Source organism: Chelonia mydas, chromosome 20 (assembly GCF_015237465.2).
Source record: "Chelonia mydas isolate rCheMyd1 chromosome 20, rCheMyd1.pri.v2, whole genome shotgun sequence".
NCBI lineage: Eukaryota > Metazoa > Chordata > Testudines > Cheloniidae > Chelonia > Chelonia mydas.
This window is the reverse complement of record NC_051260.2, coordinates 2152622-2167252: the sequence shown is the minus strand read 5'-3', so window position 1 is coordinate 2167252 and position 14631 is coordinate 2152622. Positions and strand designations below refer to the sequence as shown.

The window sequence follows — 14631 nt, the reverse complement described above, 5'->3', positions numbered from 1 at the left end:
GGCCCAGATAAGGGAGGGGCCTAAGATTAGGGGTGGGGCCTAAGGCCACGGCAGCCCAGGCAGGTAGCCCGGGGTGAGGGACCGCGGGGTCTAGGCACCAGGAGTCCGACGACCCAGGGCAGGGCCTAGGTTCAGGCACCAAGGGCTGGGATAGGGCAGGGGCCACGTCGCCAGCAGCCAGCCAGGCCCGAGGGGGCACGTTGCCCCTGTGGGGCACCGGGCCCTGTCCAGACACAAGGCTAAAAGGGTGTTGCTGTGACCCAGGAAAGGGCCTGAGCCTGTCTTGCCAGCCTCCTGCTTATCGATATTACCAGAGTTGCAGGCCCGGGTCAGCAGCTGCATAAACACCAAAAAGCTGGCCCCTGCCTCCAAGAGCTCACAACCCTTCAGCAAAAATGGCAGCTGCTATTCCAGAAAGGTTGCAAAAGGAAGGAGGGTCGTAGGTGGGGACTGAGGGGCATCTATAGGGGTGGGTAGGGAGCCCAGGGCTGGCATAGCAGGGGGCCTGCCCCTTGTAACATTGCCAGAGCTAATGGGAGCTTCGTCCAACATCCGTACACCTACCGTAAGGCAGAGTTGTTAGACTATTGCCCTCAGCACTAAAATCACTCCGCTTTTTAAAAAGGAAAAACAATTGACAAGGCCGCAGGGAAGAACTTTCACTTTCACAGATAAACTTAATGGACCCTAGTTCAGCTGTGCATGTCACTGGTACTATTCTGCTTATGCTCTGTCAGCTGTTATCTCTCATCTTGCATTGTAAACTCTTTGGGGCAGGGGCTGTCTGCAGCACCGAGCACAATGGGGGCCTGGCCCATGACGAGGAGCTCTTAAGCGCAGAGCCTCAAAGGTATTGGAATGGCTAACTCCCATTGAAATCGGTGCCTAATGCCCACTTAAATACCTTTGTGGATGTGGGCCTGGGTGACTGGCCCAAGGTCTGTAGCAGAGCTGAGAATAGAACCTGTTTCTAAGTGACCTACCCACTGGACAGGACTTCCTCTCTCATCTAATAGAAGATATTTTCCTCTGTAGCTATCCCCTTTGGAGAAAAAAAACAAAACAAAACACATTCATGACTCAAGTTAAAACTAAGAATATTTTTAATGATTTATAAACCAACCCCATAATATTTTTAACATTTGGTAAGAAACAACAGTCTACAAAGAATCAAGGACGACAAATATATTCTAGGGTTTGATTTTTAAAAATATTCACTTACAAAAACTCCACGGTGCTTGTCTAACAAACTTTATACAAATCCAGAGCTCTGCTTTAAAACTAACATGGCCTTATAAATATTTCCCTATTTGGTCCAGTCCAAAAAAATATATATTCATGCTCACAGATATTGTGTCATATAGCTATTAACCCCATCTGCATCTCTCCTTCCCTCTGTTTTCATCACAAATTGGCAGCAGCATTGTTTTGGGGGAATATCTGAGGCTCAGCTTCCCCTCCCTCCTCAAACTGGTTTCCATCAGGCACTTTATGTTGCTGTCCTAACCCTACATTTTTCTTTAGGCAACCGAGTTGAGAAAAAAAGCTAGTCCGCTGTGGAAGGACATGAGACCCAACCCTTCTGCTCTAAAGAAACTCAAGATACAAGAGATCAAAATAGCTGTGATAGGAACAGAACCATTCCGACTTTTAACCCTCACCTGGAAAAGGCCCATGTGGCTTATGAGCTAAATTCACAGCTTCCCTTAATTCCTCTCCTTGAATATTAATTTGTACCTCAAATACTTTTGTAAACAACCCTTAAATATAAAATGCTTTACTATAAAATACACTAAGTCTGTGTTTAAATATTCTATTCATCTATTGTCAACTGTTCAATTTTGGTTTAGATGTGATTCCCCCCCCCCCCCCCCCCCCCCCCATCCCTTCTTTAAGCAGGCCCCAAGAGTCTGGAGGTGGGCAGGTGACAGCAGCCCACCGTCCACACCATGGGATGTTCCAGACTTTTACAAATGGGGCTGTTTGTAGGGAAACAGTACCAGCTCATCTGAAACCGATCATGTTATTCTGGTGGAGAGCTGCCCTTAGCAGTAGCTGCTACCTCAGTGATCTCTATCGTAGCCTTCCACTCTATCCAAACACCCCATCTGCACTGCACTTAAAAGGAAGCAGCTGCTGAGGGCTAGGTGATGGGGGATACTTTCGAACAGGGTGTCACCCTTCCCCACCCTCCAGGACAATCTAAGTGGACAACTACTCCAACCAGGACTCAGTAGCACCCCCTAACGCCTTGAGCTGCCCCTGCTCCCCTAGAGAACGCGGCTGGGGAAGCCCACAGGAAAGGAGGGAGAATTAAAACAGGTGCACATGCCCGTTTCACAGGCCAGACTCTCAGCTAGTGTAAGTACGCAGCGCTCTGCTGAAGGCAGTGGAGATATGCTGTCCACACCCGCTGGGGATCTGGCCCCAGGTGCCAGAGCCAACCTTTCCACGAGCTGAAGCGCGTCTGGCATGGGAAGTCCTAAGCCAAAAGAAAAGTGACAAGGAGTCCCACCCCCGGTGGGAGACAGCCCTCCAGAGCGTGTGGGGAACAGCCCGGCTGGTGGAGGGCACCAGCTCTAGTGAGGTGTATGTCAGATTCTGGGATCAGATCTGTACCTGGCATAAACTGCCATAGCACCATTGACAAATCAGTGGAACCACCCTGATCGAGGCCCACCGAGGATCTGTCCCCTTGCATCGCACTTGGCCATAGGCAGCACCACAGAACGAGTGGCCAACGATGCGGCGGGGGCAGAATCTTTCGGAGGAGACTGCAGCACTGTCAGGCCAGGGGCTCCTTTTGGGGACAAAGCCCTTTGCTTTCAAAGCCCTTCAGGGAGCAGAGAATAGGGGGGCATCTTGCAGGAGGGCCACGAGAAGAGCCGGCTGCAACAATCGCTTTCAGCTGCCGGGTTCCCGTTCCACCATGCTGTGCAGGGTGAAGCTTTTAGAGCAAACCCCCTCCTGTGGGTGCAGATTCTCCCTGGAGCGGATGAGGAACCTGCTTCCCTGCAGAAGCGACGTGCATCAGGTCGCACCTGGTGAGATGTTCCCGCGGGGGGGCAGGATGCCAGCGTAGGACGTGCGAGGGTCTTGGGCCCTGTCGGTCAAAATGCTTCTGCCCATGGGACACTAAGGTGGGGGGGATGCTAAGTGAGCAGAGTCCCTGATTAGGGTGAGATCCTGCCAGGGGAGCCGAGCGGGCCCAACACGCTGCAGGATCAGCCCTTACAACACATGTTGCCTGAGCGGTTGGGGACGTGTGCCACTCCTGTGGGCCCCCCCCAATGCAAAGAGCCGCTGGGGATTCGGTCAGCCAATCTGCAGGGTCCAATTTGCAGCAGGAACAGGAGTCGCCAGGAGCACCAGCTGCAGTTCGAGTCTCTAGTGCAGCAGACTCGAGGGTGCTGGACGAGAAGCAGGCGGCAGGTGGGTGAGCGAGTTCACCGGGGCCAGCTGAGCGTATCCAGTTTGAACCAATCTCGATGGTAGGAGGGGATGGTTCCCCAGCCAGACCCTCCCTGCCTTCCACCCATCGAGGAGGCATGGGGGCTCCAGGAGGGCTCACCCTGTGTTGGAGCAGGAATTCGGGGGGCTCCGGAGGATGTGAGACATCACTGAAGAGTCTCAGATGGGGGCATGCCGAGGGAGGTGAAAGGAGAAGGGGCTCAACCAGGGCGGCTGGTGAGGGATGCTCCCAGCTGCAGCGAGCAAGGTCCCATTGCTGGTGCTGGAATCCAAGCCCTCCAGGGAGGGTCAAAGCCACAGACTAGGAGCTCCAGCCAGGGCAATGGGGGCCGGGCTGCCACCCTCTCCGTTCGGGAGGCTAAGTGCAAGTCCGCTGGGGCGGGATGAGTCACAGGACCCCCGGGGCAGGTCCAGCCCCAGGAGACAGATCCAGATACAGGCATAGGCCAGACAGAGCCAGAGGGGGGACAGCAGAGTCCTGGCTGGGCTGGCCCCCTCCCCGAAACCACTTCACAAGCGCAGGTGAGGGACGGCCTTGGTGACGTCCCGGAAGAAGGGGTGGTTCAGTGCTGACTTGGCCGAAATCCGCTTGTTGGGGTCGTAGTGCAGCATTTGCTGGGTAGGAGAGGGGTGGGTGGTTATTGTGGGTGGGGGGAACTGAGGGGGGGATGGGTCTGGCGGTAACCCCGTCATTCCCATGGCAACTTTCATCATGAAGCAGCAAGGTGGGTCACACCCAAGGCCGTAGCGCAGCTGTCTCTGGGGTGGAACGTGGTCGTTGTTCCACCACCACGGACAGGGAATGAGATGGAATCTCAAACCCTGGCAACATCTCCAGGGGGAATTTAGGGAGACGATGTGATGGACTCTGGTCCAGAGGCCAGGGCTAACACCTCTCGCAGCAGGAGGGCTTAGCGGTTACAGCAGAGGACTCCTGGGTTCTAGTTCCAGCTCTGGGATAGGAGCAGCTACAGCATGGGGACCTGGGGTCTATTCCTGGTTCTGCTGCTGATTGCATGGCCAGGACAAGTCACTTCCCCCCTGTGTCTCAGGCTGCCCCATTGTGGGGCAGGGAGGGACACACACGACACAGTGGGGGCGGCTGCTTGCTGTCCATGTAGCACCACTGGAGGGCTAAGAAGCTTGGCTACGGCTGCATGGCAAGCGGCTTCCAGTCCCCAGATCCAGCCCTGCACTCTCCCAAGAAACCTTGTTCCTCTCCCCCCGCCTGCCCCCAAGGTACCGGGTCAATCCTGGAGCCGCCCCAGCTACTCACAGCCAAGAGCTTCCTCCCCTCCTCGTCCAGAGGGGGCACCACCTTGCTGAAGTCCTGTCTGGCCCATTTGGGGAAGCTGGGCTTGTAATCGGGCATGGAAGTGACCCCTGGCCACACGGCCTCGTCCGGAGTGCCCAGCGTCCGGAAGATGCGGAAGAGCTGGTCAATTTCCGAGTCTCCAGGGAACAGGGCTCGCCTGGTGATCTGGACAGCAGGAGAGGGGTCAAGTGAGGTCCCAGCACAGCCCCACCTCCCAGTGGCTCAAAGCTACGAGAGGGGCTTTCCCACCCTCCTCTCTCCCCAAGGGAGGGATCTGAGGGCCAGGGATGCTTTGGCCACACACCAATTACTGTGTTCAGCACAGGGGGAAGTTAATGGCCTGCGTGGACCATTTCACGCTCCCCTCTGGCCTTAAACCCTACGAATCGTCCCCTCGCTCTACAGCCTCGTGACTGACCCTCCCACTGCAGCAAAGCCTCTACCCAGCGGGGGTGGGGGTGACCTGGGCACGAAGGTTTATGGCCAGCTGGCTCCCATGGGAAACAGCCCGCTCTGTGGTCGGCTCCCCACTCGCCCGCCCCATGATGCGGACGCCGGCCCACGTGTTCCACATGACACACCTCTTTGTACCCTCACTGCCAGCACAACCCCTTCCCCCAGGCGGGGGAAATGCCGGGGCAGGGCAACCCCCCGAGAAACGCAACAGAGCCCTTTTATTTCCCGCTTCCCGTTCGGCAGGTCAGCACCCCTCTCCGGGGACGGGGCGACGTCACTGAGCGCATCCGAGCGCTGCCCCCGGGCAGAGGAAGAGAGGCAGAGGCTGCTCATCTGACACCATCAGCAGCTCTGGCAGCGTGCGTGGGGTGGGGGGGCCTTGATCAGAGCCGGCCAGGCTGGGATCTGCCCCATAGCACTCTCAATGCAGCCTCTCACGCCTGGGGGAAACTAACATCAGGCCAGACAGCGAAACCTGCTGCCCCCGCTGGCGGCTGGGTGCAAGCAGCAGGACAGTGCAACTAACTCACGCTCCTTCCCCCAGCATGTGACAGGACGAGCTAGGAACAGAGAGGAGCAGGGTGAAGCCCCCCCCCCATCTCACAGACACACACGACTTTCAGCAGGGGCAGGATCAGGCCCCCAGCATGGGGGTTGTGCTCGTTTCGCTCCCCCCACTGCACTTCCTGACCTCCAGGACGAGAAAAACCACGTGCCAGGGGGCGGGGGGCACGTACCATCCTCAGCAAAGATGCAGCCAGGCTCCAGATATCCACAGCCGTCGAGTAGTACTTGCAGCCAAGCAAGATTTCAGGGGCCCGGTACCAGAGAGTCACCACCTGGCGAAGTGGGGTGTGGGGGGGGGAATCCTTGTTAATCATGACAGGGACGTCTCTCACCGTTTCCGCTCCAAGGACCCCAGAGAGCTTTACACACCATAGGCCCCCTGGGAAACGTCGTAATCCCCATTTTGAAGAAGGGGAAACTGAGGCACAGAAAGGGAAACTCACCCAAGGGGGAGACAAGCAAATTTTGGGGGAGCTGAGAATAGAACCCATAGAGTCCGAGCTCCCGGCCTTGTGGGGGTGACCGTTACACACTCCTCTCCCTAGTAGGACTCTGGCCCAGGAATCGAGGCAGTAGGGGCGGTGTGACGCCCTGGATCTGGTAGCCTGGAGTAGGCACAGGGGACGCAGGCCGGATCTCTCCCACCCGCTAGGGGCTGGTGGTGGCATGACAGCCTCGGAGGAGTCCGCAGGAGGATGGGTGCCAGGTTCAGCCCTTACAAGAAGGTTAAGCAATGGGGGAGCCTACATGGGCCAGTCCTGTCACTTCCGCACTGCAGGGGGCGGGATCAGCTGGCCATGCTCAGCTGGAGCCGGGGGTCCTGGGGCAGGGAGGACAGGGATACTCAGCCCGTCAGCGGGCACCTACCCAGGTGAGGTGGCCCCATCTCACTGCCTAGCCCCTGGATCCCACCTCCCAGCAGAGTCCCAGCAGGAGCCAGACAGCTGGAGGAGGGGGGAGCCCGGCCGGACGCAACCATCGTGGGTGTAGGTTCGCACCGGCACGACGCCGAATGCCCGTGCCAGCCCGAAGTCCGCCAGGCTTGATGGCTCCCTCGGCATTGATGAGGCAGGTTCTGGGGCATTGAGGTCGCGGTGTAGCACCCGGTGGGAATGGCAGAAGGCCAGGCCCTGCAGCAGCTGGAACAGGTAACTCTGCACGGGGGCAGACAGGCCTGGGGGTCAGAGGGGACCTCAGCTCGCAGGTCAGGTCAGGGGAGGAGAGGACGCCAGGGAAGGGGCTGAGCAGCACACCGGCCGGCCGGTTACCTTGATGAGGGGCAGAGGGATGCCGCTGATGGAGGACGAGTCCATGAACTTCTTCAGGTCCTGGTGCAGGAACTCGAAGACCAGGTAGAGCTTGTTCTCCGTGTGGATCACGTCCAGCAGCCTGAGAGCGCAGGGAGAGGAACGAGGAGACGTCACCGCTCCTGCCCCGGAGGAGGCCCTTGCAGGAGGGGTGAGGGCGTTCGCTCACCGTGTCCCAGGCCCGGCTTGGCCTCTACCGAGGCTGCCAGCGATGGCAGCGGGCAGCACCCGGCGTGACGAGCTTGTGGGGCACGCATCCCGCTGGGGAGCCGGGCAGCCGACCAACCACGATGGGGGCCACAGCTCTGGTCCGCCCACTGCCCCAGGGGATCAGGGGCTCTGGATCCCAGTAGCTCGGCGACCGTGCGGTGCCACCCGGCAGGGGACTTCATTAAACCCACTCCGGCCCAGCCCCCCCCCCCCGCCAATTACTTCATTAACTCACTCCGCCCCCCCCCACACTTACTTGACGATGTTGGAGTGGTTCAGCTCCTTGAGCAGGGAGATCTCCCGGATGGCGGTGCTGGGGACGCCCTCCGTCTCTCTGCAGGGGGAGGGACGCCATGGGGAGCCTGGAGACACGCAGGAGGTCTGGGGCTCCATTCAACCCCAGCCCAACAATAGTGCTTTGGTGTCACCAATATCACTTCTGCCAGGCGGCCTAAGAACTCCAGCCCCCCCAGCCCAGCGCCCCCCAGCCCAGCCCACACAGGCTCCAGCCTCGTGCAGCAGCAGCAGCCCTAAAACCCTTCGCATGGATGCACCACCATGGAAATGCAGCCCCCTCCCCGCACCCCTAACCCAAGGGCTCTCCTGGCTTCTCCACGATCCAGGACGGACCCAGCCCCCCTAGGATGCACCTCGCCCCCGGCATTCATGCCAAGTGCCAGCCCCCCCCCCCCGCCTTCCGCCCCCCGGGCACCCCAGCCCCAGATGGAGGAACCGGGCGCAGCCCCCCGGAAGCCAGCCCTGCCTCGGACCCCTTCTCTGCCGGGGCTGCGGCCCCAAGGTGCAACACGCCTCGCCCCCGGGGGTGGGCTCCTGCAGAAGCCCCCCGAGCCCTCGAGGCGAGGAGTCTGCCCGGCCCAGTCTCCTCGTGCCCCCCAACAAAGAGACACAGCCCCCGCTGACCCCCAAACCTCGAGCTACAGGAGGGGCCCCAGAGCCGGAGACGGGGGGGTCCCCGGGGGGGGACTCACGTATCCAGGCGGATTTTCTTCAGCGCCACCACCTCGCCGGTGGCTTTGTTCTTGGCCTTGTAGACCACCCCGTAGGTGCCCTCGCCGATCTTCTCCACCTTCTGGAAGTTCTCCATGGGGCCCGGCGGCCGGGGCGGGGCCCGGCGGCCGGGGCCGGGGCCGGGGCCGGGGCCGGGCCCGGCGCCCGCCCGCCCCGGGGAGGGCTCCAGGGGTGGGAGCCGGGGCTCGGGCCCGGAGATCGCGGCCCCTGGGGCGGCGGCGGCGGCGGCCGGGACAGAACGTTCCGCACCCCCCGGCGGTTACAAACCCCCCCAACTGGCAACAATGTAGCGCCGCCCCCCGCCCGGCCGCTTCCCGCGTTCCACTCGCCCCGCCCACCCCGCCGCGCCATTGGCTGGCGCCTGGGAGGGGGGCGCTGGGAGCGACGCGGGAGGCTCCTTAAAGGGGCAGGCGCCGAGGAAGCGGCTGCGCTCTCCCCCCCCCGGTCTAGGGTGGCGGGATGGGCCAGACCCGGAGCTGCGCTTAGATCCTAGGTGACATTCCCGTGCGAGGCTGAACCCCCCCAGCTCCCTCCTGGCTGCTCCCCAGCTATGCCCCTGACTGCTGACTGTGGATGGGGGCGGCCCAGGTCCCCTCCCTAAGGAGACCCCCCCCCCCGTGGTTTAACTCCAGGTGCTCCCCCTATCCCAGGGAGCTGCTCCCCTCTCCTCCCCCCCCCCGCCTAGGCTCCGCCTGGCAGAAGATGAAGGGGATTCCCAGTTGTTAAGATTGTGATCAGTTCCGTTCTTATTTCTCATGACATGTGCCCCCCGCTCGGGACCCTGTTTGTACCCAGCCTCGGAGGCCCTGAGGACCTCGCTCAGAACGAGGACTCAAACTGGGCTTCCGGCTTCCATTCCAAAAATTAAACCACGCCCGAGGCCCAGCTCCTGAAAAGTACCGAGGCTCCAAACTTCCTTCAAGGATCTGGGCCTAAGGCCTCCTCCGCTCGGGGGATGTCAGACCTAGCAGCCGAAAGCAGCCAGCCAAACGCGCGCCCCCCTCGCCCCCAGGGGATTCGTGCACCCTGAGCTGCGCCCAGCCCCGGCCATTCCGAGCAGGGGCGGCACATCCAAACTGTGCAGCTGATCAACGAGAAGGTCCGGCCGGCGACTTGAGCACGGCCTAGAAGCACCTGCTCGGGCTCTTTAATCCAGCAGACAAAAGAGCTGGCAGTGGAAGGCAGCCGAGTTCCTGCTGAACTGGTTTTGTTCTGCGCGTCGCCATTTCGGGTGGCCAGCTCGCATGCGGCGTGGCTGGGAGGGAGTGCAGCCATGCGCTTTGCTTGCTGCCCGTCGGGGCTCAGCTCGGGAACGCGGAGCCAGGGGGGCTGCTTTTGTGCTGCAGGTTTATTGTTTGAATCGGCTCCTTCCTTTCCGCTCTCTCTCATTTCCCGGAGCCCGGGGTCTCCTCCCCAAAGGGATCCAGCTCTAACAGTTGTGCGTGTGTCTCGGATAGCGTTGGCTGGTCTGTTCTGAAAGCCCAGTCCATACAGAGTCCGACATCCCCTGGGGACGTGTTTTGGGGCATCCTTCCACCGCCAGGGGACAAAGTCTCCCCAGCGCTTGTGTGTCAGAGTCACGTCACAGATGGCCATTGGTAACGATTTCATTGCTAGCCAAAGCCTGTAGGAAGGGAGCGGGAGGATCACATTAGGGGGATCTGTACCATCGACTGTCAGCGATGTCTCATTTTGGAGCCGCAAATCGGTAGCAGGTGGGAGAGGACCGCTCCTCTGGGTGATGTGGGCCAGGCCCTTCCTTGCTGTGCGCCTCACTTTCACCATTAAATTTGTGCAGATTAAAGGGCTAGAACCATACAAGATAAAAACTCGCTCTGCTTTGGGCTTCCCTGAGGCTTGTCTCTGAAGATCTCAGAATACTTCACCCAATATTAATGACTTGAGCTTCACAATCTTCCTAAGAGGTAGATGTAAGCTCTCCAGGGACAGGCTGGTATTTTGCAGTGGGTACGTACCGCACCTAGCGCAACGGTTCATGACTGCACCCCAGGCACTACTGCAATGCACATAATAAAAAGACCCATTTTAAGGTGGAAAGACTGAGGTGCAGAAGCTTTAAGTGATTTGCCTCCTGTCTCACAGTGGTAAAACTGGGCTTAGGCTGACACGCCATCATCTGCTCTAACCATGAGACCTCACTTTCAGAGGTGGGAATAGAACCCAGGAGTCCTGATGCACAAGCCTGTGCTCTAACCACTAGACCATACTCCACCCACAATCTGGCTGATGCTTAGAATAAATAAAATCCATTCACTTTGAATCTGGTCAAACCAAATCTCTGCTACAAGAATAAGTGACCAATGAGCTAATGGAATGTGACCTGAGTTCTTCCAAATATTAAACTTTATGTAGTTCTGCGAAGGGGGCTGTGACATTCCCCATGGTACGATCTGGACTGATGGACAGCTGTGTCCCCTCAACTTTTGAATCTGGAGTGCCTTTTACACTGCGTCGCAGTGAGAACAACCACTCCTGGTCTGTTCACAAAGCCTCTAGCGTGCCAGATCACTGCCAGCTGAATATATCAATGCTTACATTGCAGCGTGACGCCAGCAAATTGCCAGTCCCAGACTTGTCCCCAGAAATGTGCATCTTGTTCTGCCCAGCTCTCTCCTTGTGTGCAGCACAAGCTCATAGAAAGTCCATCATTACATTAGTAGCAAATGCTACGCACACCCCCTGTTAGCTTAAAGGGAGGTTCCGAAACACTTCAGTCCAAACACACTGACTTAGATAAACAAGAAAGCACATCTATTAACCACAGAGAGAGAGATTTTAAGTGATTACAAGGAATGAGTCATAAAAGCCAGAATTGGTTACAAAGAAATAAAAGGTAAAACGCAAACTAATACCCAACTTAACGAGCGATGTGAACTTAAAGTAAATGGATTTCTCTCACCACATGCTCACAGCAGTCTGGCTGGATTCCTTTGGCCAGGACCCCTCCCCAGTCCACCGATGCTTCCTTTGTCTTTCAAACGTTGTTGAAGCCGTGAGTAGAGATGAGGGGAGAGACGTGCTTTGGGGGCTCTGTTCCTCATTTTTATATCTTTTCCTCTTCTTTGAGAATCATCTCCAACTGGGGTTCAGGCAACAGCAAGTCTGGTCTTTGCCAAGATGTAAATTTCTCACTGACATCCTTCTTCCTGCCAAAGAACAGCTGCTTAATCAGGTGATAGTCCAGTTGATTTTGTTGACACCTGGCTGAGGCATCAATTTGCCTTTTTGTCTCTAAGGAACTTGTTTGGGCTACTTCCCCAGATTTGAAATATGCTTTAGTAACATCATACAGTGGAAGCGTATAACTTTACATACAATGTAGTCACACCTATTTTACCAGGACTATAATGATCAGTGAATTATGAGTTTTCAAATGCTACCTCACAAGCCATACTTTGTACAAAATTTATCACAGTCTTGTAAAAGTGGTGAACACAGGAACACAGTCTGTCACAGGGGAAACTTGGGCCATGGGTTTATTAAACAGGATTTTGCTGCTATGTCTGGTGTTTGGGGGAGGAGTTACACAGAAATCATTTTCTTAGCAGGATAATATCCTAAACACAGAGGCTCAGATCTGCAAAGGTATTTAGGCACATAATTCCCATTAAAATCAATGGGAGCTCGGCTTCTAAGTACCTTTGATGATCTAGGTCATATTCAATAACCATTGTGAATTATCCCTCCCAATTTGTTCCTTTTATTAAAGGGACACACATGTTACTCATACCTTTTGCACAGCACACAATTAACGTGTGGAACTCACTGCTACAAGGTCTTGCCAAGGCCGAGAGCTTACCAGGGTTCAGAACAGGATTTGACATGTATTCTGCTGCCCTTTTTGCTGAGCAGTAGCAGATTTTGGGGCCTGCCAGGTCAGTTTCCTGTCTGGAGCAGAAATGGGTGATACCATCAGGTATTTCCTTAGTGTGACTTGTTTGCTTACAACAGGTACAAAGTTCCTGTTCCCTTGAATGGAGGTCGGAGCAGACCAAGGCTTCCTATCCAGACATCTGGTATACAGCACCTCTGCCCAGTTCCCCAGATGCAGCTCTCTCCCGTGCCTCACTTCAGGGACCCGCCGAAAATCCCACAGCAGCTTGATTCCACTCCCTAGTCCCAAACTCCTCCTGTGGGTCCATTCGCCACCCCCAGCTCCCTGCAGGGCTGGCAGCTCTGATGCTGATGCTGTGTATGGGAGGAACAGAGGCTAGTCAGTTTCATGTTGGTCAGTTTCCGGCTCTCCCCAGGCTGTGGTGGTTGGGTGCCAACAGGGCCAGGGGAAGGTTTATGGCCAGGCAAAGTGACATCATAACTGCAATGTAACGAGTCCCAGCAATAGTTCTATTCAGGGTCGGTTCTCAACCAAATTAGTAAATTGGGGTCCCTCAAATTACCTGCCCTTGTTCTACTAACTGGCAGTTCCGGTTTCCCTTGCTTGGCCTAGAGCTCACCCCACGGACCGGGGTGATCAGAGGTGTCTTTCCTTTATCTTCACAAGCTAACTGAGCACTCTGGAGTCACGCTGGTTTAATGGCAATTGATTTGAGAATGGATTAGTGACACCAAACACCCCCCATCCCCGTATGCACCCTCGTCTAGCAATTTACAACTGGATCTATCAGTTTAGCTTGCGTCTACAAGCACAGACACACACTAAATCACTATAAGCTGGGTTTAAAGCCATTTTTAAGTGTCCACAGATAAAATTGCATCGCTTTAATTAGAGTGGCTTTAAATCACACCTTAAATTAAACAGGTGAAGCTCTGTATGTTGGCCAGATCTATGTCACTAGTGTTATAGGACTTACCACTGGAATGCAAGTGCCTGGCTTCAGTATCCTGTAGCAAGTATCAGCGGGGTAGCCGCATTAGTCTGTATCCACAAAAACAACAAGGAGTCCGGTGGCACCTTAAAGAATAACAGATTTATTTGGGCATAAGCTTTCATGGGTAAAACCCCACTTCTTCAGATGCACGGAGTGGAAATTACAGCTGCAGACATAAATATACTGGCACATGAAGAGATGGGAGTGACCTCCCAAGCGGAGAACCAGTGTTGACAGGGCCAATTCGATCAGGTCCACTCCCAATAATAGGTGTCAATTCCAGGAGAGGCAAAGCTGCTTTTGTAATGAGCCAGCCACTCCCAGTCCCTATTCAAGCCCAAATTAATGGTGTTAAATTTGCAAATGCATTTTAGTTCTGCAGTTTCTCTTTGCAGTCTGTTTCTGAAGGTTTTTTGTTCAAGTTTAGCTACTTTCAAATCTGTTATCGAATGGCCAGGGAGATTGGCTGGCTCCCACTGGCTTTTGTATGTTACCGTTCCTGATGTCCGATTTCCGTCCATTTATTCTTTTACATAGGGACTGTCCGGTCTGGCCAATGTCCATGGCAGAGGGCACTGCTGGCACAGGATGGCATATATCACATTGGCAGATGTGCAGGTGAACGAGCCCCTGAGGATGTGGCTGATGTGGCTGGGTCCTCTGATGGTGTCGCTAGAGTAGATATGGGGACAGAGTTGGCAACGGGGTTTGTTACAGGGACTGGTTCCTGGGTTAGTGTTTCTGTGGTGTGGTGAGTATTTGCTTCAGGTTGGGGGCTGTCTGTAAGCAAGGACTGGCCTGTCTCCCAAGGTCTGGGAGAGTGAGGGATCGTTTTTCAGGATAGGTTGTAGATCGTTGATAATGCGCTGGAGAGGCGTTAGGTGGGGGCTGTGCGTGATGGCCAGTGGTGTTCTGTTAATTTCCTCGTTGGGCCTGTCCTGTAGTAGGAGATTTCTGGGTACCCGTCTCGCTCTGTCAATCTGTTTCCTCAGACAGAGCGAGACGGGTACCTGCCCCTCTGCCATGTACGTTGGCCAAACCGGACAGTCCCTACATCAGCCTGGGTTCTCCACTTGTAAGGTCACTCCCTTCACTTCATGTGTCAGTATATTTACGCCTGTATCTCTAATTTTCACTCCATGCATCTGAAGAAGTGGGGTTTTACCCACAAAAGCTTATGCTCAAATAAATCTGTTAGTCTTTAAGGTGCCACCGGACTCCTTGTTGTTATCCTGTAGCAGTGAGTTCCACCCGCTAATTCTCTGTGTGTGTGTGTGTGTGTGATGTTTCTGTTGATCAGTTTTCAATGCGCTGCCCGTCTCCTCACTCCTGTACCGGGGAGAGGGTGAATAGAAGCAGCTGGACGCCATGAGCTAAGTGGAATCTGCCTTGCTCAGCATTGGAGTGACTTGTAATTTCACCCTGA

General features: G+C 55.9%; 1 protein-coding gene across 1 annotated transcript; it reads right to left on the bottom strand.

The window, feature by feature from the left end:
* Positions 1–1080: 1080 nt before the first annotated feature.
* On the bottom strand, positions 1081–8650 carry CDK2 (cyclin dependent kinase 2). Its single transcript, XM_043532569.1, is given in 9 exon segments — positions 1081–4086; positions 4748–4951; positions 5980–6083; positions 6789–6849; positions 6851–6889; positions 6892–6963; positions 7078–7198; positions 7583–7660; positions 8316–8650. Coding segments are annotated over 9 exon segments (900 nt in total). The 5' UTR covers positions 8432–8650; the 3' UTR covers positions 1081–3981.
* Between the last annotated feature and the right edge of the window lie 5981 nt (positions 8651–14631).